The sequence below is a fragment of the Capra hircus genome, chromosome 10 (genome assembly GCF_001704415.2).
Source record: "Capra hircus breed San Clemente chromosome 10, ASM170441v1, whole genome shotgun sequence".
Classification (NCBI taxonomy): Eukaryota; Metazoa; Chordata; class Mammalia; order Artiodactyla; family Bovidae; genus Capra; species Capra hircus.
Window position 1 is genome coordinate 91,898,166 of NC_030817.1, and position 18,265 is coordinate 91,916,430.

General features: G+C 35.1%; 1 protein-coding gene across 1 annotated transcript in view; it reads left to right on the top strand.

Moving 5' to 3' along the window:
• The window catches only part of AP3B1 (adaptor related protein complex 3 beta 1 subunit), a 242,213-nt gene that overhangs the window by 34,537 nt on the left and 189,411 nt on the right, over positions 1 to 18,265 (top strand). The window contains exon 3 of the mRNA XM_018053686.1: positions 6,531 to 6,605. Within this exon, the coding sequence (XP_017909175.1) occupies positions 6,531 to 6,605 (75 nt within the window). The remainder of the gene's footprint in view (positions 1 to 6,530; positions 6,606 to 18,265) is intronic.

The following is an 18,265-nucleotide window of genomic DNA, read 5'->3' on the forward strand; positions in this document are numbered from 1 at the left end:
ACAGATCAGGTGGTCTAGTATTCCCATCTCTTGAAGAATTTAAAACAGTTTGTTGTGATCCACACAGTCAAAGGCTTGGCGTAGTCAATAAAGCAGAAGTAGATGTTTTTCTGGAGCTTTCGCTGTTTTGATGATCCGTATTCATTTACAGTAAAATAACTATTCTCATTTGACAGTAATGTCATACAAGTGAATTTGCTGATGACTAGGAAAATTGCAAAGTGAATCCAAGGCCACTTAATCAAGAGTCATAGCAACATAGAAACCCTAGGAATGAAGGTCAAGGCAGTAGGTTGCAGCTGGCCCGATATGATACTATTTGCCCCAGTTTTCGTTTAGGAATTTGCTACAAGAAATAAAAGGACTTCCTTTGTGGCTCAGAGGGTTAACAATATGACTGCCATGTGGGAGACCTGGTTCGATCCCTGGGTCAGGAAGATCCCCTGGAAAAGGGAAAGGCTACCCACTCCAGTATTCTTGCCTGGAGAATTCCATGGACACAGGAGCCTGGCGAGTTATAGTCCATGGGATTACAAAGAGTCAGACACAACTGAATGAATAAACAAATAAAATAAGTTATCTCTTCTTAGTAATTAGAAAAAATAAAATGACAGCTATTACCTATCACTTTTCTTTAGCCATGAAATTAAAATATTTCCTGAGTGTTTGGTTAAAAGAAAAAAAGCCTTTAAAAAGAATATTAATTATTCTTATATGTTCACAATAGAAACTCCGTGTTTGGATTTAAGACACTAGTAGTAGTAGTAGTAATAGTTAAAACACTAGTAGTTTAGTAGTTAAAACACCAGTAGTAGTAGTAATAGTAGTAGTAGTGGTGGTGTGTACTAGTTTAAGAAACACATTTTGGCAGTATGGCTTTTGACATATTAAAGTTCTATGGGGAAAGACATCTTTTAATTTTGTTTTAATATCAAACTAACAGAAAATTAAAAATTCAGTAAGAGCATGGGTTGGTCTGATTCGAGAAGTGCTTCCAAAATTAATTCCCCTAGCTTCTTTTCAGGAGAAATTGTTCATCACCACAGATCTTTTCTAACTTAACTTTTGGAGAAGAAAATAGAAAATTGAAGCCACAGCACAGTAGCTCTGCCAGATATTTCCCCTTGTATTTCACTCTTCAACTCGCAATTATTGGTTGCTAATTTTTTCTTTCATTATATAACTAGTAATTGTTTTTCTTGAAATTTTTTCACTGTGTGTTATAACAATCATTTTTTTACCTTTACTTTTGTCCAGTTTTTAGTGTGATTTCTAGTTAGCACCATGTTTCTTTGTGGAAGCTTTACAAATCATTTTAAAATGTTATGTTCATGTATGCACATTTATGCATCATTTCAAAACATCTGTTGGTTGGAAGTAGTTTGCTAGAGGCCAATTAGTAGAGTATTATATTAGCTTCAAATTTTCTTTATTTTTTAAAATGTAATTTTCAATATTTACATTTCTCTACATAATTTGGATTTTATGAGCCCTGAATATGGGGTTTTATCACCTCATATAATTGTATACAGGGTAGTTTTAAGACCTTAGTTTTATAGTTAAAAACTTTTAGACATTTCTAAATTTTAATTTGCCGAAATTTTAAATGTTATGTTTTTGTTTTACATTACTTTCTAATATATATCAAAATGCTGGCAGTGCACATCTGACTATCTTTCAGTTGGTAGCCCTGCAGTTCAACAGAGAATCTCATGAGTAGTATCTACCAGCGAGAAACCGTAATGACAGTTTCAGTTCATTTTATTATCTTTCTTTGGTAATACCTGAGGCTTATTTAGAATCATGGGGAAATGTTTCCAGTGGTTCATATGTTGAATAAAGTCTCATGTATGCCAAAGCATGCTTAGAGAAGAAAAGCTACCTACTTCAAAATCTTGTGGTCGCTTATTACACTGCAGGACTCTAGTTGAAACATACATATGTTATTTTTCTTGATATTTTTGAAAAATGTATGTCTAATGTTTAAAGCACATATTCATATTTTATCTTGGTTTGATGAAATGTGAACTAAGAATTTGAAATGTATTGCTTCATGTAGTGAACTTGTAATAAGTTTTTTAGATAAAATACTGATGAGTTGATTATTCCGAGTCCTTGAAGGAATGGAATATTTCAGTGTATCGCCATTTTTGATGTATTTTCTTTTAGTAAGTGTTGGATGTTAAAGGTCTTTTTCAGATTAGTTTACATGTCTTTTTGGGATAATGAGCAAATCTGAACCTTCTTTTGATGGTTAAATTCTTCACATTTCTAATTAGAGTTATTGATATAAATTATTTCTTGCCATATATATTACATGGTATTCGGTTGGACTTTAACAGAACAAAGGGGAAAAAATAAGATTTTTAATTGATACAGAAAAAGCATTTGATAGAATTCAGTACCCTTTGATGATAAATCACTCAACAAACTAGGAATTAAAAAAACTACCTTGGTGTTTTAAAGAAAAATTCACAGCTAACTTCATACTCAGTGGTAAAAGACTGAAACCTTTCCCTCTAAGATCAGGAATAAAACAAGGCTGCCTACTTTCCCCACTTCTGTTCAACATAGTAATGGAAGTTTTAGCCATGACAATTAGGCATGAAAAAGAAATAAAAGATATCCAAATTGGAAAAGAAGCAAAATTATCTTTCTTTGTAGACAACATGATTTTATAGTTAGAAAACCTAAAGATGCCACAAAATATCTTTTTGAACTAATAAGCAAATTCAACAAAGTTGCATGATAGAAAATTAATACATAAAAATTAGTTGTGTTTCCATACAGTAACAATCACCAGTCCTAAAAAGAAATTATGAAGGCAGTCTTATTTATGGTAGTATCAAAATGAATAAAATACTTAGGAATAGACTTACCCAAGGAAACAAAATATTTGTACCTTGAAAACTAAAATGTTGCTAAAAGAAATTAAGACACAGATAAATGGAAAAATATCCCATGTTCATATATTGGAATACTTACTGAAATACCAATATTCCCAAAGTTATCTACATACTCAGTGCAGTTCATATCAAAATCCCAGGGATTTTTTTGCAAAAAAAGCCTGTGTACACACACATGCACGCACACGCACACACACGTGCATATTTATTTTACTACATTGGGTCTTAGTTGCGTCATGTGGGATCTTCCTTTGTGAAACATGGAATCTCTTTTGTGGGTTGCAGTTTAGTTGCTCCTCAGTATGTGGGATCTTAATTCCCTGGCCAGGGACAAACTCATGTCCCCTTCACTGCACAGCGGATTCTTAACCACTAGACCACCAGGGAAGTCCTTGGCCAAAACAGTCTTGAAAATGAAGAACAAAGTTTAGAAGTCTCACACTTTCTGATTTCAAAACTTAACTACAGAGCTACAGTAATCCAAATGTGTGGTACTGACACTGCTGTATTTAAAATAAATAACCAACAAGGTCCTACTGTATAGCACAGGGAACCCTGCTCAGTGTTACATGGCAGTCTGGATGGAAGGGGAGTTTGGAAGAGAATGTATACATGTATAGCTGAGTCCGTTTGCTGTGCACCTGAAATTATCACAGCATTGTTAATCAGCTATACTCCAATATAAAATAAAAAGTTTTTTTTTTTAAAGTCACTAGGTCTAGCCCATATTCAATAAGAGTAGTTAATGCGAGTGTGTATACTGTGGGTAGGGATGACTGGAAACTGTCTGAAGCTGCCTGCCATAGAGTCTGAGAGTCTTTTAAATGATGTTTTGATCGTGTTGTTATCCTTTTTAGTTAGTTAAAGTGTAGTAAAGAAAATGTAAGAAGTAAAAACAAAACAAAAATAAGTGCTGTCTTTTGTGAACTGTAACATACTGTATAAATCAGGATAAAACTGAATGAAAACCATTCATAAATGTATAGCAGTTAAACTGGAAAAAATTTAGAAAGTACTTGGAAAAAAAAATACATTGCATACAAGGGAACAGCAATTTGAACAACTCCATATATCTCATCAAAAACCATGGGAGCTAGAAATCAGTGAAACATTTTTAAAGAAATTCTAATATTTTGGATATATAAGATTAAATAAAATATATTGTTAAATTTTAAAAAATGTGTGGTACCAGCTTAAAGGCAGATAAATATATAAATGTGTGTTTATTTATTTATATATACACACACATAGAGAGTGCCTTAAAAGAAAAACTTCATGTATGTGGCCATATTATTTTCAACAAGGGTGCAAGACCATTCAGTGGGGGCAGAATTTCCCCAAATAGTGTTTGGAAACTGAGAACCCACATGTAAGAGAATGAATTTAGACCCCCTACTTAATACCATATATAGAATAAGTTTAAAAATGAGTCAAAGACCTCAATATAAGAGCTAAAACACAGGGTATGACATGAGATTTGTCAGAGGATTCTTGGATATGACATCAAAAGGTGAGGGAAAAAAAGAAAAAATTGATAGTTTAGACTATATCAAAGTGTAAAACTTTGTGCATCAAATGACAGTATCAGCCACATAGAGAAAGTGTTTTTAATCATATCTGATGTAGACTTTGCAGAGTATATAAAGAACTCATATAACCTAATAACTTATAAACTCTAAGATGACTGTAGAAGGTTTGACATATCTTGACTTACTTATCTATGTATCTGTAAACTGTTTGTGCATCTTTGTAATTATCTCATAATTTCTAGAAGAACCAATAAAAATTACACAAAAAGTTAAAGCTGAATAATCAATATAAAAATATGTTAAGTTATTGAATACTAAAAAAAATTTCTAAATCATGAGCGTAATGGCAGTCAGAACAAAAAACCACAGGGAGTAAGGAAACTGATTAATAAAGTGACAGAGCTGAATCTAATGGCATCAATACTGATCTAATGTCACCAACTAAAAAAGACCGTCATATTGGATGAAAATGTCAAGATGCAACTATATGTTCTCTAGGAAAAATCCACTTTTAATGTAAAGATAAAGAATATAAAGAAGGAAAAATATATACCATGCAAAAACTAACCAAAACATAAAAGAACAACTCCCACTCCTAACCCTAGCACTTCCCGTCTCTCCTGCAGCGCTTTAACTTTCTCCATAGCACTGGTTCCTCACATTGTTCGTTGTCCCTCGCCCCCATTAGAAGTAAGCTCAGATGGGTGAGGGGCTTCCCTGGTGACTGAGAGGTAAAGAATCCGCCTGCCATCCAGGAGGTGCGGGTTCGATCCCTGGATCAGGGAGATCCCCTGGAAGAGCAAATGGCTACCCACTCCAGTATTCTTGCCTGCAAAATCCCATGAACAGAGGAGCCTGGCAGACTACAGTCCATGGGGTCGCATAGAGACAGACACAGCTGAGCACGCATGAACAATCCAATGGGTAAAGACTTTGTATTGTTCACGGTTTTATCCCCAAGGCCTAGAAGAGTTCCTGACATGTACTGTCCTCTTGGCCAATATTTGTGGAATGAATTTGACTCTAGGATTTTTTTTCTCCTTCATGTAACATCTTTTTGAATAGCATTCTGTAGACTAAAGTTGGGGAAGCCTTGGAATAGGGTATCATAGCACAGGGTATCTGACTTAGGTAATTATTGAATGACTGAAAGAGGGGACCCTAGAGAACATGAATCCCTCTCTCCACATTTTACAGATGAGAAAATTGTAAAAATCACATAGAAATACTTTAATAACTGCACCACTTAATGAACCTTCTTTAATCCTCGGAAGGTTTCACAAAACAAAAAAGATCACAGGTAAAGAAATAGAAAATGAAGATTAGCTTACATTAGAGTTTTCTAAAGCTGTCATGTAGAAAATCTTCTGAGAGATTATTAACTGAGATTATTATTGTTTAAAATGTCACATAGGATTTATAAAACATTTTTGTAAATTTATAAAACTAAGCACCTTACATCTTTTTAAGATAATTTCTTAGATATGGTATATAGCAAAGATCTTTCTAAAAAATAAGAAGTTAACACAGGAGGGTGAATTGAATCTTGTTTTTTCTCTTAGAAAATATGGTGTTACACCTAACTTTAGTGAGGAAAGGAAGAGGACCTCGTGAAGGGAGCTTTGAAGAAAATGGTTGGAGAAGTAGGGGAATCTATTTAAAAAAATTAAAAAAAGGGAGAAAGAATAACTGTAGTTTGTTTAGAATAACATTTATTCTTTATCCCCACCCCATTGCAAATGTATTATATCTTTAATGTAAGAACTTGTTAAATAGAGTGCAAATATTTGAAAATGTTTATAATGCCATTAGCCATAGAAATCTGTTATAAATATTGCATGTCTTAAATTTTACTGTGTTTCTTCCCTAATATTTCTATGTATTTGTGTATTTATATTGATTCACAAGAGATTGTTTTTTGCTGCAGATAGTTGGGCCAAGATGACTCAGAAAGAGTTAAGTTTGTTAATTCTATAGCTTACTTGTTTCTGTAGCTTATCTTCTAACTATTATATGAATGTAGAATTTATGTTTTGTTTTCAAATGACTAATTTTTTAACAGTTTGAGCTCTTATATTCTACTTTTATTCCTCAGATGATTGCAAAAGGGAAAAATGCATCTGAACTATTTCCTGCTGTTGTGAAGAATGTGGCCAGTAAAAATATTGAGGTACTGTTTTGATTCATAATTTTCATGATTCCTTTTGGTGTGATAGAATCATATACTTTCCAATTGCTTTGAAACACAACATAAGATATTTAAGTGTCACTAGACTTTTGATACAAACAAAATGTCCATAATCTTAATAGGTGGAATTGAATACAAAGTAGACATAATCTTAGCTTGGAATTTTCCTGGAGGATGTGAAAAGTAAAATTGAGATTACTTCACCTTGGTTAAGGATAGTAACTTACTGTGTATTTGTAGAAGCTAGTTTTGTTGAAGTTCTGCCCTTGGGACTTGATTTTAAAGTACTATATGTCCCGTGAAACAGGCCTAATCAGGGCAGAGACTGAATCCAGGTGTTAGGACTCCAAATCTAGTGCTTTTCCTGGAGCATCTTAGTTCTGGGAGACCCTTTCTCAGTGTAGCAGGAGGTGAGCAGAAGGCAGGATGTAGTGGGAGCCTCTAATTATTGGTCTCTCTGTATAACTGTCGAGAGATTCACAGAGCTTTGAGGCCAAGGTAATTAATATTAGATCAGATGGACTAATATGAGAATGGACTACTATGAAATGGACTAATGACTTCTGGTAGAGTGTACAGGAAAAACAGAATGAGCCCACGTCGAAACTGTTGAGAAAGATGAGTAGGATTGAGAAGTTCAATGAAGAGAAAGAGAGATTGATCTGAGCAAATGGTGTTTTTTTTAAAATTAATTTATTTATTTTTGGCTGTGCTAGTTCTTTGTTGCTTGTGTGGGCTTTCTCTAGTTGCCTTAGTTGGGCTATTCTCTAGTTGAGGCGTGTGGGCTTTTTATTGCCGTGGGTTTCCTTGTTGCAGAGCGCAGGCTGTAGGGCGCATGGGCTTCAGTATTATAGATGTGGTGCACAAGTCTAGTTGCCCTGTGGCATGCGGAATCTTCCCAGACCAGAGATGGAACCCATGTCCTCTGCACTGGCAGGTGGATTCTTAGCCACTGGAGCGCCAGGGGAGTTCCATCTCTGTTTTGTAATTGGAGTGTTTATGTTGCTAGCACTTGACGTATTTATTGATGTTGTTGAATTTGAGTGTACTGTTATACCATTTCTTTTTTTTTTGGTTTCCTTTGTTTTTTTGGTCCTCTCTTCTTCTTTTCCTCTTTTTTAATGGAAGAAATCACACTTAAATTTTTCTTGTTTTTATTTTTAACCCGTACTTTGTAATTTTTTTTCTTAGTTGTTGGCTGTATCCACTTAACTTTTCACAGTCCAGTTATGTTTAATGTTGCACTTCTTCACATAAAGTATAGAAATCTTGCAGCTGTATATCCCTGTTGTCTTTTATGTTTTAGTTATTAACTTACCAGATTTATATAAATTAACATCATAAGACAGTACAGTTTTACCTTTAAATACTTATGTGATATAAAGGAATTAAAAGAAAAAACAGAAAAAAAGTATTTATCATCTATTCAGATATTTATCATATCCAGTGTTCTCTTTGAGTTCTAGGAATTCAGATTTCTGTCAGTATCAAGATCATCCTGCCTGAAGAATTTCTCTTGGCTTTTTCTATAGTGGAGGTCTGCTGGCAATGAATTCTCTTACTTTTATCTGAAAATGTTTGCATTTTGCCTTCATTCCTGAAGAATCGTTTCACTGGTTGTAGACTTCTGGGTTAATAGTTTCTTTTTGTTTCAACACTTAAAGATGCTTTGAAGATTCTTTTGCCGTCCATAATTTCTTATGTAAAGTTTCTGATGACTGGATCATTCATCTTCCTGTATGATGTGTAACTTTTCTCTTGATGCTTTCATGTTTTACTCTCTGTCTTTGGCTTTGAGTAATCTGACTGTACTGTACCTCGGTGTCATCTTATTCATGTTCATTTGGTTTGGTGTGTGTTGAGCATCTTAGTCCTGTAAGTTCCTGTCTTTGATCAAAAGTGGAAAATTTGGGGCGATTATTTCTTCAGGTAATATTTGCCCCCTTCTTTTTTCTCTTTCTGGTATTAAAATTGCATATATGTTATGTTGTTTAATTTTTATCTGAGAATGTATGAAACTTTGTTGGTTTTTTTAGATGTTTTTCTTATTCTTTATATTATGTCGTTTTACTCATCTATTTTTGAGTTTGCTTACTCATTCTTCTGTTCAGTCCATTTAATTAATTAAGTACATTCCTTTTTACTTTAGAAATTAAGATAGTAAAAGTATTAAAACTGTCTTTTCATTTTAGAATTTCAGTTTAAGCCCTTTATATCCTTTGTTTCCTTGCTGCGATTTCCTATATCCTATATTAATGGAGAGCACATTTTCTTTTTCTTAAGAATAAGTGCAACACCAGCTCTAAAATCCTTGTCTGCTAGTTCCAGTATCCTTATTTCCTCAGGCTTGTATTTGTTGATTTCCTTTTCTTGTGTGTTTATGTTCCATGTTTTACTTTTTCTTATGTTGGGTAATTTAGGTTTGTTTCTTTTGAAATAATGAATACTAAATTATGTAGATTCTGCATCCTTTTATATTCTATAGGTGATGTTTTTGTTTTAGAAGGCAGTTATTTTGCCTAGATTCAGATTTCAAATTCTGTTGCATAGGCAGCAACTTAATCTTGTATTTTTTGTCTTTTGCTGAGCTGCTTTGGGTCTGTTCTGAGCTTGCATGGTTCAGAAGTCAGTCGGAGATGTGGCTGGAGACTGCCTGAGGAGCCCATCTCCGGGCTCTCCTTTGTGGATTCCCCTGTTTTCTTCAGTGGCCGTGGTGTCGCTGGGTTCACTTTTGGGTTCTGTCAGAGAGACTCGTTTGTCCATCAGTGCCTCCACCTGTACTCCATTCCCTGCTCACTTAGCCTCAGCAGAAAACCATGGAAATGGGGAAGGGAGTTCATGCAGCTCTTTTTCTTACCGTCTCTGCACATACTCTCTATACCAGAAGAATCTGTCTGTTTCTGTTTCATTGCCAGGGACTTTAGTGCTTTTTGTGTTATGTCTAGGTTTTTTAATTGTATGTGGGAAATTGTTCTACTGCGGTTTGATTCCAAAATGACCACGAAGTCCATATATCTATTAAAGAGATTTAAAAATGAGCTCCCCTCCCCACCCCCCAAAGTCTTTTATTTGTCCTTCAGTGTTCACCATTCATGTCCCTTTTGATTCCTTCATGTAGTCCATGAATGAATGAATTTTTTTCCCTAAATGACTAGAGGAATTTCTTTAATGTTTCTTGTTTTGCTGGTGATGAGTTTTCCCAGCTTTTGTTTAAAAAAGTCTTTTTCTTTTTTTGTCTACAATTTGAAAACATCTTTGCTGAGTAAAATGTATATTTCTATGTTCTTTCCTGTCTTTTTCTTTTAGTATTTAAAAAATATTTTATTGTTTTCTGGCCTATGTGGCTTCTTATGCCAAGTGTCTTGTCATTCTTACTAACCTATCTTTTCTTTCCTCTGTTGATTTTAAGATTTTCTCTTTATCACTGGTTTTCAGTTTTACTGTGGTATACCTTGACATATTTTTCTTCATGCTTATTCTGCTTGGGGTTTGTTGAGCTTCTAACTCATGTGGGTTTATAGTTTTCTTAAAATTGGTAAACATTTCAGACATTAGTTTTTCAAAAATATGTCTTTTCTGTCTTCTTTCCTTCTGGTATTTCAAGCAGACATACAATACACTAATTGCTGTTGTTGCACAGGTCACTTTTTCAGTCTTCTCTCTCTGTGCTTCACTTGAGAAGTGCTCAGGCTAACCCATCTTTGCTTTTGTAGTGTCTAGCTGTTGTGACTCCCCTGCAGCATAATTATCTTACCAGCTACTGTATTTTTCATCTCTGCATGTTTAATGAGATCATTTTTATATCCTCCAATTATCCCTTCAGCATATGTATATTTTTGCCTACCTTGTTGGACATATGGAGCATATCTATAATAGTTGTAACATCCCCCTGCTAGTTCTGTCATTCCTGTCATTTTAAGTCTTTTTCTGGAGACTGATTTTTCTCACAGTTATGATTCATACTGTCCTGATTTTTGTTTAAATTGTGTTGGGTTTTCTTGTGATGCACAGTTAAGTTTATATGGATCATTTGATTATTTCAAAGCATACTTGTTTTAGATATTTTATACTGTTTTATTTTAACTGCTTAGAAACTCTGAGAAACAGTCAGTAGCTGTATCAGATCTCCAAGCTAGTCCACTAAATATGAATTTCTTACTACCTTATCCTTTCTTTTTTTTTTGGAATTCTGAATTTTTAATTGGAGGATACTTATTAAAGCATACTTTCAATGTGTACTAAAAGATACAGAAACACCTTTAGTCTAGACTAATGTAAGCCCGCTACTAAAGCAGTACCTCAGGATTCTGCTCAGTCGTACATATATTTATGAGATATTTTCTCCCTGGCTGGTGAGAACATGAACTTTTCCTTGCTTTTTGTGATCTTTGCTGTCTGTTCTGCCTGCTTCTTCCCTGTGTTTTTCTGGTCTGGCTTCAGGTAGTTTCATTGTATGTGCAAGACCGTGCTAGCCCACAGTTTGATGTTGTTCCTCTCCAGAGTGCGTTCTTTCTCTCTCTCTGAAGTTCCCTCCTCTTTGGTACTCTGCTTTGCAAACTCAGGCACCCTTGGCCTTTGTGAACTTTGATCATTGTGTCCTCGGCACTGTGAGTCTTCTGGATTCTGTCTGAGTTGCTCCCTTGACTTTTTCCCCTTTCTCAGGGTTCACAGTAATGTACTGCCTGGTGTCCAACATATGAAAACTTTTGTTTCATTTTTTTCCGCCTGATTTTCTGTGTGGTTAAGTTAGGGAGGGTAAATAAGATCTCTCAGTTGTTATTTCTAAGTTATAGCTTTATATCATAATCTGGAAATATTTTTAAAACCCTAAAATATATGGAAAGTTATCAGTCAAATGAAAACATTACTCTCAAATTTTCCTACTTACCATGAAGAATTTTCAATTTATAACTGGTTTACATGCTTGAAAATTCTCTTTCTCTTTTCCATCCTTTATATCACAGTTCTGTAACGGGGTTTTACAAAATATATTAAGTAAGCTGCGTATCATTAGCAGTTTTATAGTCAGTACTTAATTACTTCTAGTTTGGAAAACAAGGCATTTTCTAATGAAAAGATTGCATTTGGTACAAGAAAAATAGAGTGCATAAAATAATCATGACCTGAGAATGATGATTAGAGTTTTTTGCTTAAGTGAAACAAACAGATCAGCCAGGTCACATTTCATTTGTGTTATACAAACACGATGTTAATATGATGTAGACCCTTAGCTGTTATTTGAATACTATGTAATAGATTGGGCGTTAATCTCTCATATAAGAGAAACTAGTAGTTTAAATAATTTACATTTGCATGTTCAAAATCTGGAAAACCGTGGTGAAGTATATGTTATACAATTTCAAGAGTATGTATTTCAGTATTAAAATATTTTCCTGCCATCTTAAATTTTTTAATAGGATAATTTATATTATAGAATTTTAAAGATTCTATAAAAATTTTAAACCTGCTTTTTAGATACATTTTGAAGTTATTTCATTTTCTATTAGATAGTAAGTACAATACATATTTCAGATAGATGAATTTTGTGCACAACTGAATAGACGTCATAGAGTGAACTTGACTAACTTGAGTAAATTAAAATCGAAACACTTATATACTTGTTGCCAACTTAAGAACCAGGATAAATTAATATTGGACTTAAGTTGATGAACTGTTCTTTCTCAGATTCTAATTAATGGGCTAAATCTAGACTGAGCATGTGATCTTACAGTATTTTCACAGTTTACTTATGATTAATTTAGTAGATACTTATTAAGTGCAATTTATGAGCTTGTTACGATGTATAATTCTGAATTGATAATTCAGTTGAACTGTTTTTGCGGTATGACAATGCCATCTGAGCTGTCTGAGCTCCTAATTTGATATGTACATTAGTTTTATGATTTCTGGTATAAGAAAGTTTAAGTAGCTGGGGAAAAAATCAAGATTTCACTTAGAAAAGTTGCGAGCGGTGGGTAAAGCTTGTCTTAGTGCCTTACATATAACAACTCATTTTATGCTCACAAACAGCCCTATGAAGCTGGTTTTTTCATTTTCCATGTTTTTATTATGAGGACAGAGTAACAGAGAGATTAGGTTATGTGAGCAAGGTCACACACTAGTGTGTGGCAGTCAGAATCCAGAGCCAGGCAGCTTGGCTTCAGAAACCATTTTAGGTCATTCCCCTTTTAAAGCCATCCTTCCTGTTTGGATCCTTCCTCCTTTTTCTTTAGTTTCTTTGACCTTTATCATCATCTGGTGTTAGCTGTCCTTTGGGAGGTATCTGGTGTTGGTATAAATTTGTTTTAACTTTATTGAAGGAGAGTTGATTTACCCTGCTGTATCAGTTTCTGCTGTACAGCAAAGTGATTGAGTTATATGTATACATTGTTTTGTATATTCTTCTCCATTATGGTTTTTCACAGGATGGTGAATGTAGTTCTCTGTGTGCTGCAGCAGGACCCTGTTACTTATCCATGTATAACAGTTTGTATCTCTAACCCTTTCCCCAACCCCCTCTCCCCCTTGGCAACCTCAGGGCTGTGTCTCTGTCTGTGACTCTCTGTTCCACGGATGAGTCATTTGTGTCACATTTTAGATTGCACACATAAGTGATATCATACGATATCGGTCTTTTTTCTGACTTGCTCCACTGAGTATGATGATTGCCAGGTCCATCCATGTTGCTGTGAATGCTGCTGTTGTCATCGTTCAGTTGCTAAGTTGTGTCTTACTCTCTGCAGCTGCACGAACTACAGCAAGTCAGGCCTCCCTGTCCTTCACCATCTGCTGGAGTTCGCTCAAAGTTCATGTCCATTGAATCAATAAACGGTATTATCTCATTCTTAGGAATTATCTCATACTTAAGGAGTAGTATTCCATTGTGAAAGCAGTGACAGATTTTATTTTCTTGGATTCCCAAAATTACTGGTGATGGTGGATTCACTGGATGGTGAATGCAGGGACAAAATTAAAAGATGCTTGCTCTTTGTAAGGAAAGTTCTGATAAACCAAGACAGCATATTAAAAAGCAGAGACATCATTTGCTGACAAAGGTCCGTATAGTCATAGCTGTTGTTTTTCCAGTGGTTATGTATGGGTGTGAGAGTTTGACCATGAAGAAGGTGGAACCCTGAAGAATTGATGTTTTTGAACTGTGGTGCTGGTGAAGATTCTTGAGAGTCCCTTGGACAGGAAGGAGATCAAACCAGTCCATCCTAAAGGAAATCAACCCTGAATATTCATTGGAAGGACTGATGCTGAAGCTGAAGCTCCAGTACTTTGGCCACGTGATGCACAGAGCCGACTCATTGGAAAAGACCCCTATAGCTGGGAAAGATTGAAGGCAAAAGAAGAGGGCGGCAGAGGATGAGATCGTTAGATAGCATCACTGACTCAATGGACATGAATCTGAGCACACTCTGGAGATAGTGAAAGACAGGGAAGCCTGGAGTGCTGCAGTCCATGGGGTCGCAAAGAGTTGGACACAACTTAGCAGCTGAACAGCAACAAGTATTCCATTGTATATATGTACCACATCTTGTTTGTTCATTCATTTGTTGATGGACTTTTAGGTGGTTTCCATGTTTTGGCTATTGGGAATCGTGCTACTGAAAACATAGGGATGCGTGTATCTTTTCAAATGACAGTTTTGTCTGGGTATACGCCTGGGAGTGCAATTTCTTGGTAATATGGCAACTGTTTTTTAGTGTTTTGAGGAACCTTTGTACTGTTTTCCATAGTGGTTGCACCAATTTACATTCCCACCAGCAGTGTAAGAGGGTTCCCTTTCCTCCATATACTCTCCAGCATTTGTTATTTGTAGATTTTTTTGTTAAGTGATGGCTACTCCGATCAGAGTGAGGTAATACCTCATTGTAGTTTTGATTTTAATTTCTCTAATGTTTAGTGATGTTGAACACTCTTCTGTGCGCCCGTTGACCAGCTGTATGTCTTCTTTGGAGAAATGTCTGTTTAGGTCTTGGGCCCATTTGGGTATATGAATTTTTTATGTTTTAGATATGGCTAGAAATGACCAAGTCCTTAGATATTGGTAATAAGTTATGCTGTAACCAGTTCCTTCTGGACTTCCAGGCTTCTTGTTTTAAATAGAAAATTCTGTACTGTTAGCTGTTTGTAATGTTCAGTTATCAATAGTAGAACTTTTCTATTCATTTTTACCCTTTACAATCAGATTCTGATATGCTGTCTAATATTTGTAACAAATGTCCCTATAAATATAATTCTGCCTCTCCCCCATGATTTCACTTTTCCACGATTTCAGTTACCCATGGTTAGCTGCAGTCCAAAAATATTAAATGGAAAGTTCTAGAAATAAACAGTTCATAAGTTTTAAACTGCTCACTGTAACACACAGTAGAATGAAAGTTTGTGCCATTCTCTCTGGGGTCCCCAACCATTGATGACACCTGCTCCTGACATCTAACCATCACCATTGTCGTGCTCGGTGACCCCAGGATCACCCATAGCGGATGATCCTCTTTCTGATGTAACATCAGAAGGTCAGTAGCAGCCTGACCCTGTATCACAGTGCTGGCTTCATTCACCTGACTTCATCTTACACATAGGTATTTCCTCATCTCCCATCACCACAAAAAGGAGAAGGGTAGGTGCAGTCCAGTAAGTGAGAGGGATCAGATTCACACAGCTTCCATTACAGTATATTGTTATGGCTGTTCCCTTTATTATTAGTTATTGTTAGCCTCATACTGTGGCTAATTTATAAATTAAACTTTATTACAAGTATGTGTGTGTAGGAAGAAACATAGTATGTATGGAATTTAGTACTATCTATAGTTCCAGGCATCTATTGGGGGTCTTGGAACGTACCCCTCACAGATAGAGGGGCACTACTGTATTGATCTGTTTGTTCTAGGTTTGTTTTGCTCTTAAAATGCTGTTAAGTTTTTAGAAACAGGCTTAATCCTCTAATGTGGAAAAACTGACCTAAGCTGCTTAAAATTTATGTTCAGAAAATGGATATTTCTTTGCTGTCAAGTACAAAATTTCATTTTTACAAGTACATGCTGCCTTAGACGCACAGTTGAGCTGTACGTCATAAGCCATTCGATGTCAAATGATACCAAAAGTGACCTAGTAAGCAATCAGTGGTTATAGTACAAAAATAATCAAAGGTTTAGTCAATAACTCATGAAGTTTGATGCACTAGTATTGATAAGCTAATTAAACAGATCTGCCTGTGTCCTTCCAGCCTACTGGGGCTCTGCTGTGATTAGCTTTACAGCAAGGAGTATTGTAACATTGAATGAAAGTAACTGATCAGAGAATGGTGTAGTCACGAAGCTTTAAGTACTCCCATTCCTGGTCACAGAATGGTTTCAGGGAAAGTAGGCTTTCTCTGCACACCTGCAGCCAGTCAGTACATAGGCCTCTTGTGGTCAATATTGATTGATTCTTATAACAGAACTTGAACAAATTTAGTGTTTTGCAACCTTCTGTGATTTAATATTGTTATGCTTTTTGCTATAACAGTCATACAAATCCTTCTCCAATGGTGAGTAATTATAGCAATGCCTGCTAGCTCAGCTGTGGTTTGAACGTTTCAGTGTTGCCAGTATATATACTAGATATATTTTGGAGTTCATAATTCAGCTTTAAGAGCTGGCTTATAGTTAGGTAAATAAAAGATGTTGCTGAGAGATAAATCCCAAGAAGATGAAGAGGTGGGTGTGGACCCAACCCATTCTTGTTTCCACACTTTGCTGAGAACTGTAGACTGAGATCTGAATATAACTGGTGAAGAAAAAAGTATTTTAAATGATTACTTTTCTTTAAAAAACCCACAAGTTAAAGACTTTGGAGGCAGTCTTCTTAATCCCTGTTGTTTGCTAACAGTGTGTTGGTGTCCTTTTAAACATCTGTTTCATGAATTATAACAATTGGTGGTAAGTTAGATATAGCAATCTAATAGGAAATGTCCCCCCCTACCCCTCGCCCTGTCTCTCATTGGGCTGTGATGTTTCATTTGGCTGATTATTATTGGGCTCTTACTGTGTGCCAGGCTATCGTGCCTGTACTAAATAAGCTCACTTTCATTCCAAGGTGGATTTGAAAAATATCTTTAAAATCTTGTGTTGATTTGATATGTTTAAATTGGTGCAGATCAGTCAACCAGCAAATGTTGGCTCCTTTTTGGTGCTGTTGTAATCTCAGGAACGTTAAAATCTGGTTGGGGAGAAAATGATAAGTACTTCTTAAACTGGGATTTAAGAATTTAAAGCTTTTCTATATCCATTTAAATATAATCTAAAGCATTGGGTAAATTTGGATCATTTGATTACCATCTTGTATACTAGTTATCACTTAATTTTGGAGCCCATTTTTTGTATTCTTATGTGAGATCACTTGATTCAATGATCATTTGAAGGTTTCATGGTCTTGAAGGGGCCTGAGTGGGTTGGTTTCATCTGTGGATGAGTGGGCACTTGGGTGAGATCTGCTTTTGATTGATTGACACGCCAGGGTGTGGTTTTTTTGGAGTGAATTTGTTCCTGATTGGCTAACGTTCAACAGCAAGGGGCTGTCACAGTTCGGTTGACTTGCAAAAACTTGTTGATGTAGCTGAATTTTTGTCTGTTGAACTCATTTAAAATAGTTCTGGTGGCTACACGTTGCCAATGCTATAGAAAAAGCCATCTTAAAAGGAGTGTGGGAACTTAAAAATACATTGTTTCAGATTGTTTATAATGAAAACTTCAAATACTTTTAAAATCCGAGAAAGTACTATTATTTTGGTGTTGGAGGTTGTCTGGAAAGATGAGATCACCCCTGAAGTGAAAATGTCTCTTGGTTTATGAGTATAAACTTAATATTCATTGTGAAAAAATTAAATAATATAGAAAGATGTAAAGAGTGAAGGTCACTGGTTAATACCATTACCCAAAGACAGTCACTGTTAACACTTTATTGTGTAATGTTTTTTAACTTTTATGCTTAACTGCTTTGAGTCTTGGTTCTTTGTTTAATAGATTCCCATGTTGCTCAAGTTACTTAGCTTCTCTGTGCTTCAGTTTCTTCACCTGTAAAATAGAAATGAAAATGTCTATTCATAGAGTTGTGAATATAAAATTAATTAATCTAAATAAAACATTTAGAACTGTGCCTGACACATAGTTAAGTATATAACTATTTGCTATTATTACCATATTATGTCTGGTCTAAGACATGTGTTTTCTATTTTAAAGTTTATGCATTTGGGACTTATCTTTACAGTTGAGGATGACTTAAAATTGGCAGAGGTTTTGTACCTTTCTTGTGGTCCATGAAATTATGGTACATCTTACAAATTGATGGTGTACCCTAAGACTGATAAAATACAGCATATGCGTATATATTTTCTGTTAATACAGAAGTGAGATCATAAAATGCATATTGTTTCGCATCCTTAAAAATTTTTACAAGGGCATATTTTCAATGTCAAATATAGATTTACCTAATTACATATAATGGCCACATAATACAATGTTATGTGGATATACCATAATTTGTTTTACTGTTCCCCTACTAGTGGGAATTTTATTGTTTAATGTTTGCTTTAATGGAAGGTTTTGATTAGTAGAACTTGAGAGAAAAAAGGATGATAAGCTAAGTGGAGATTGAGA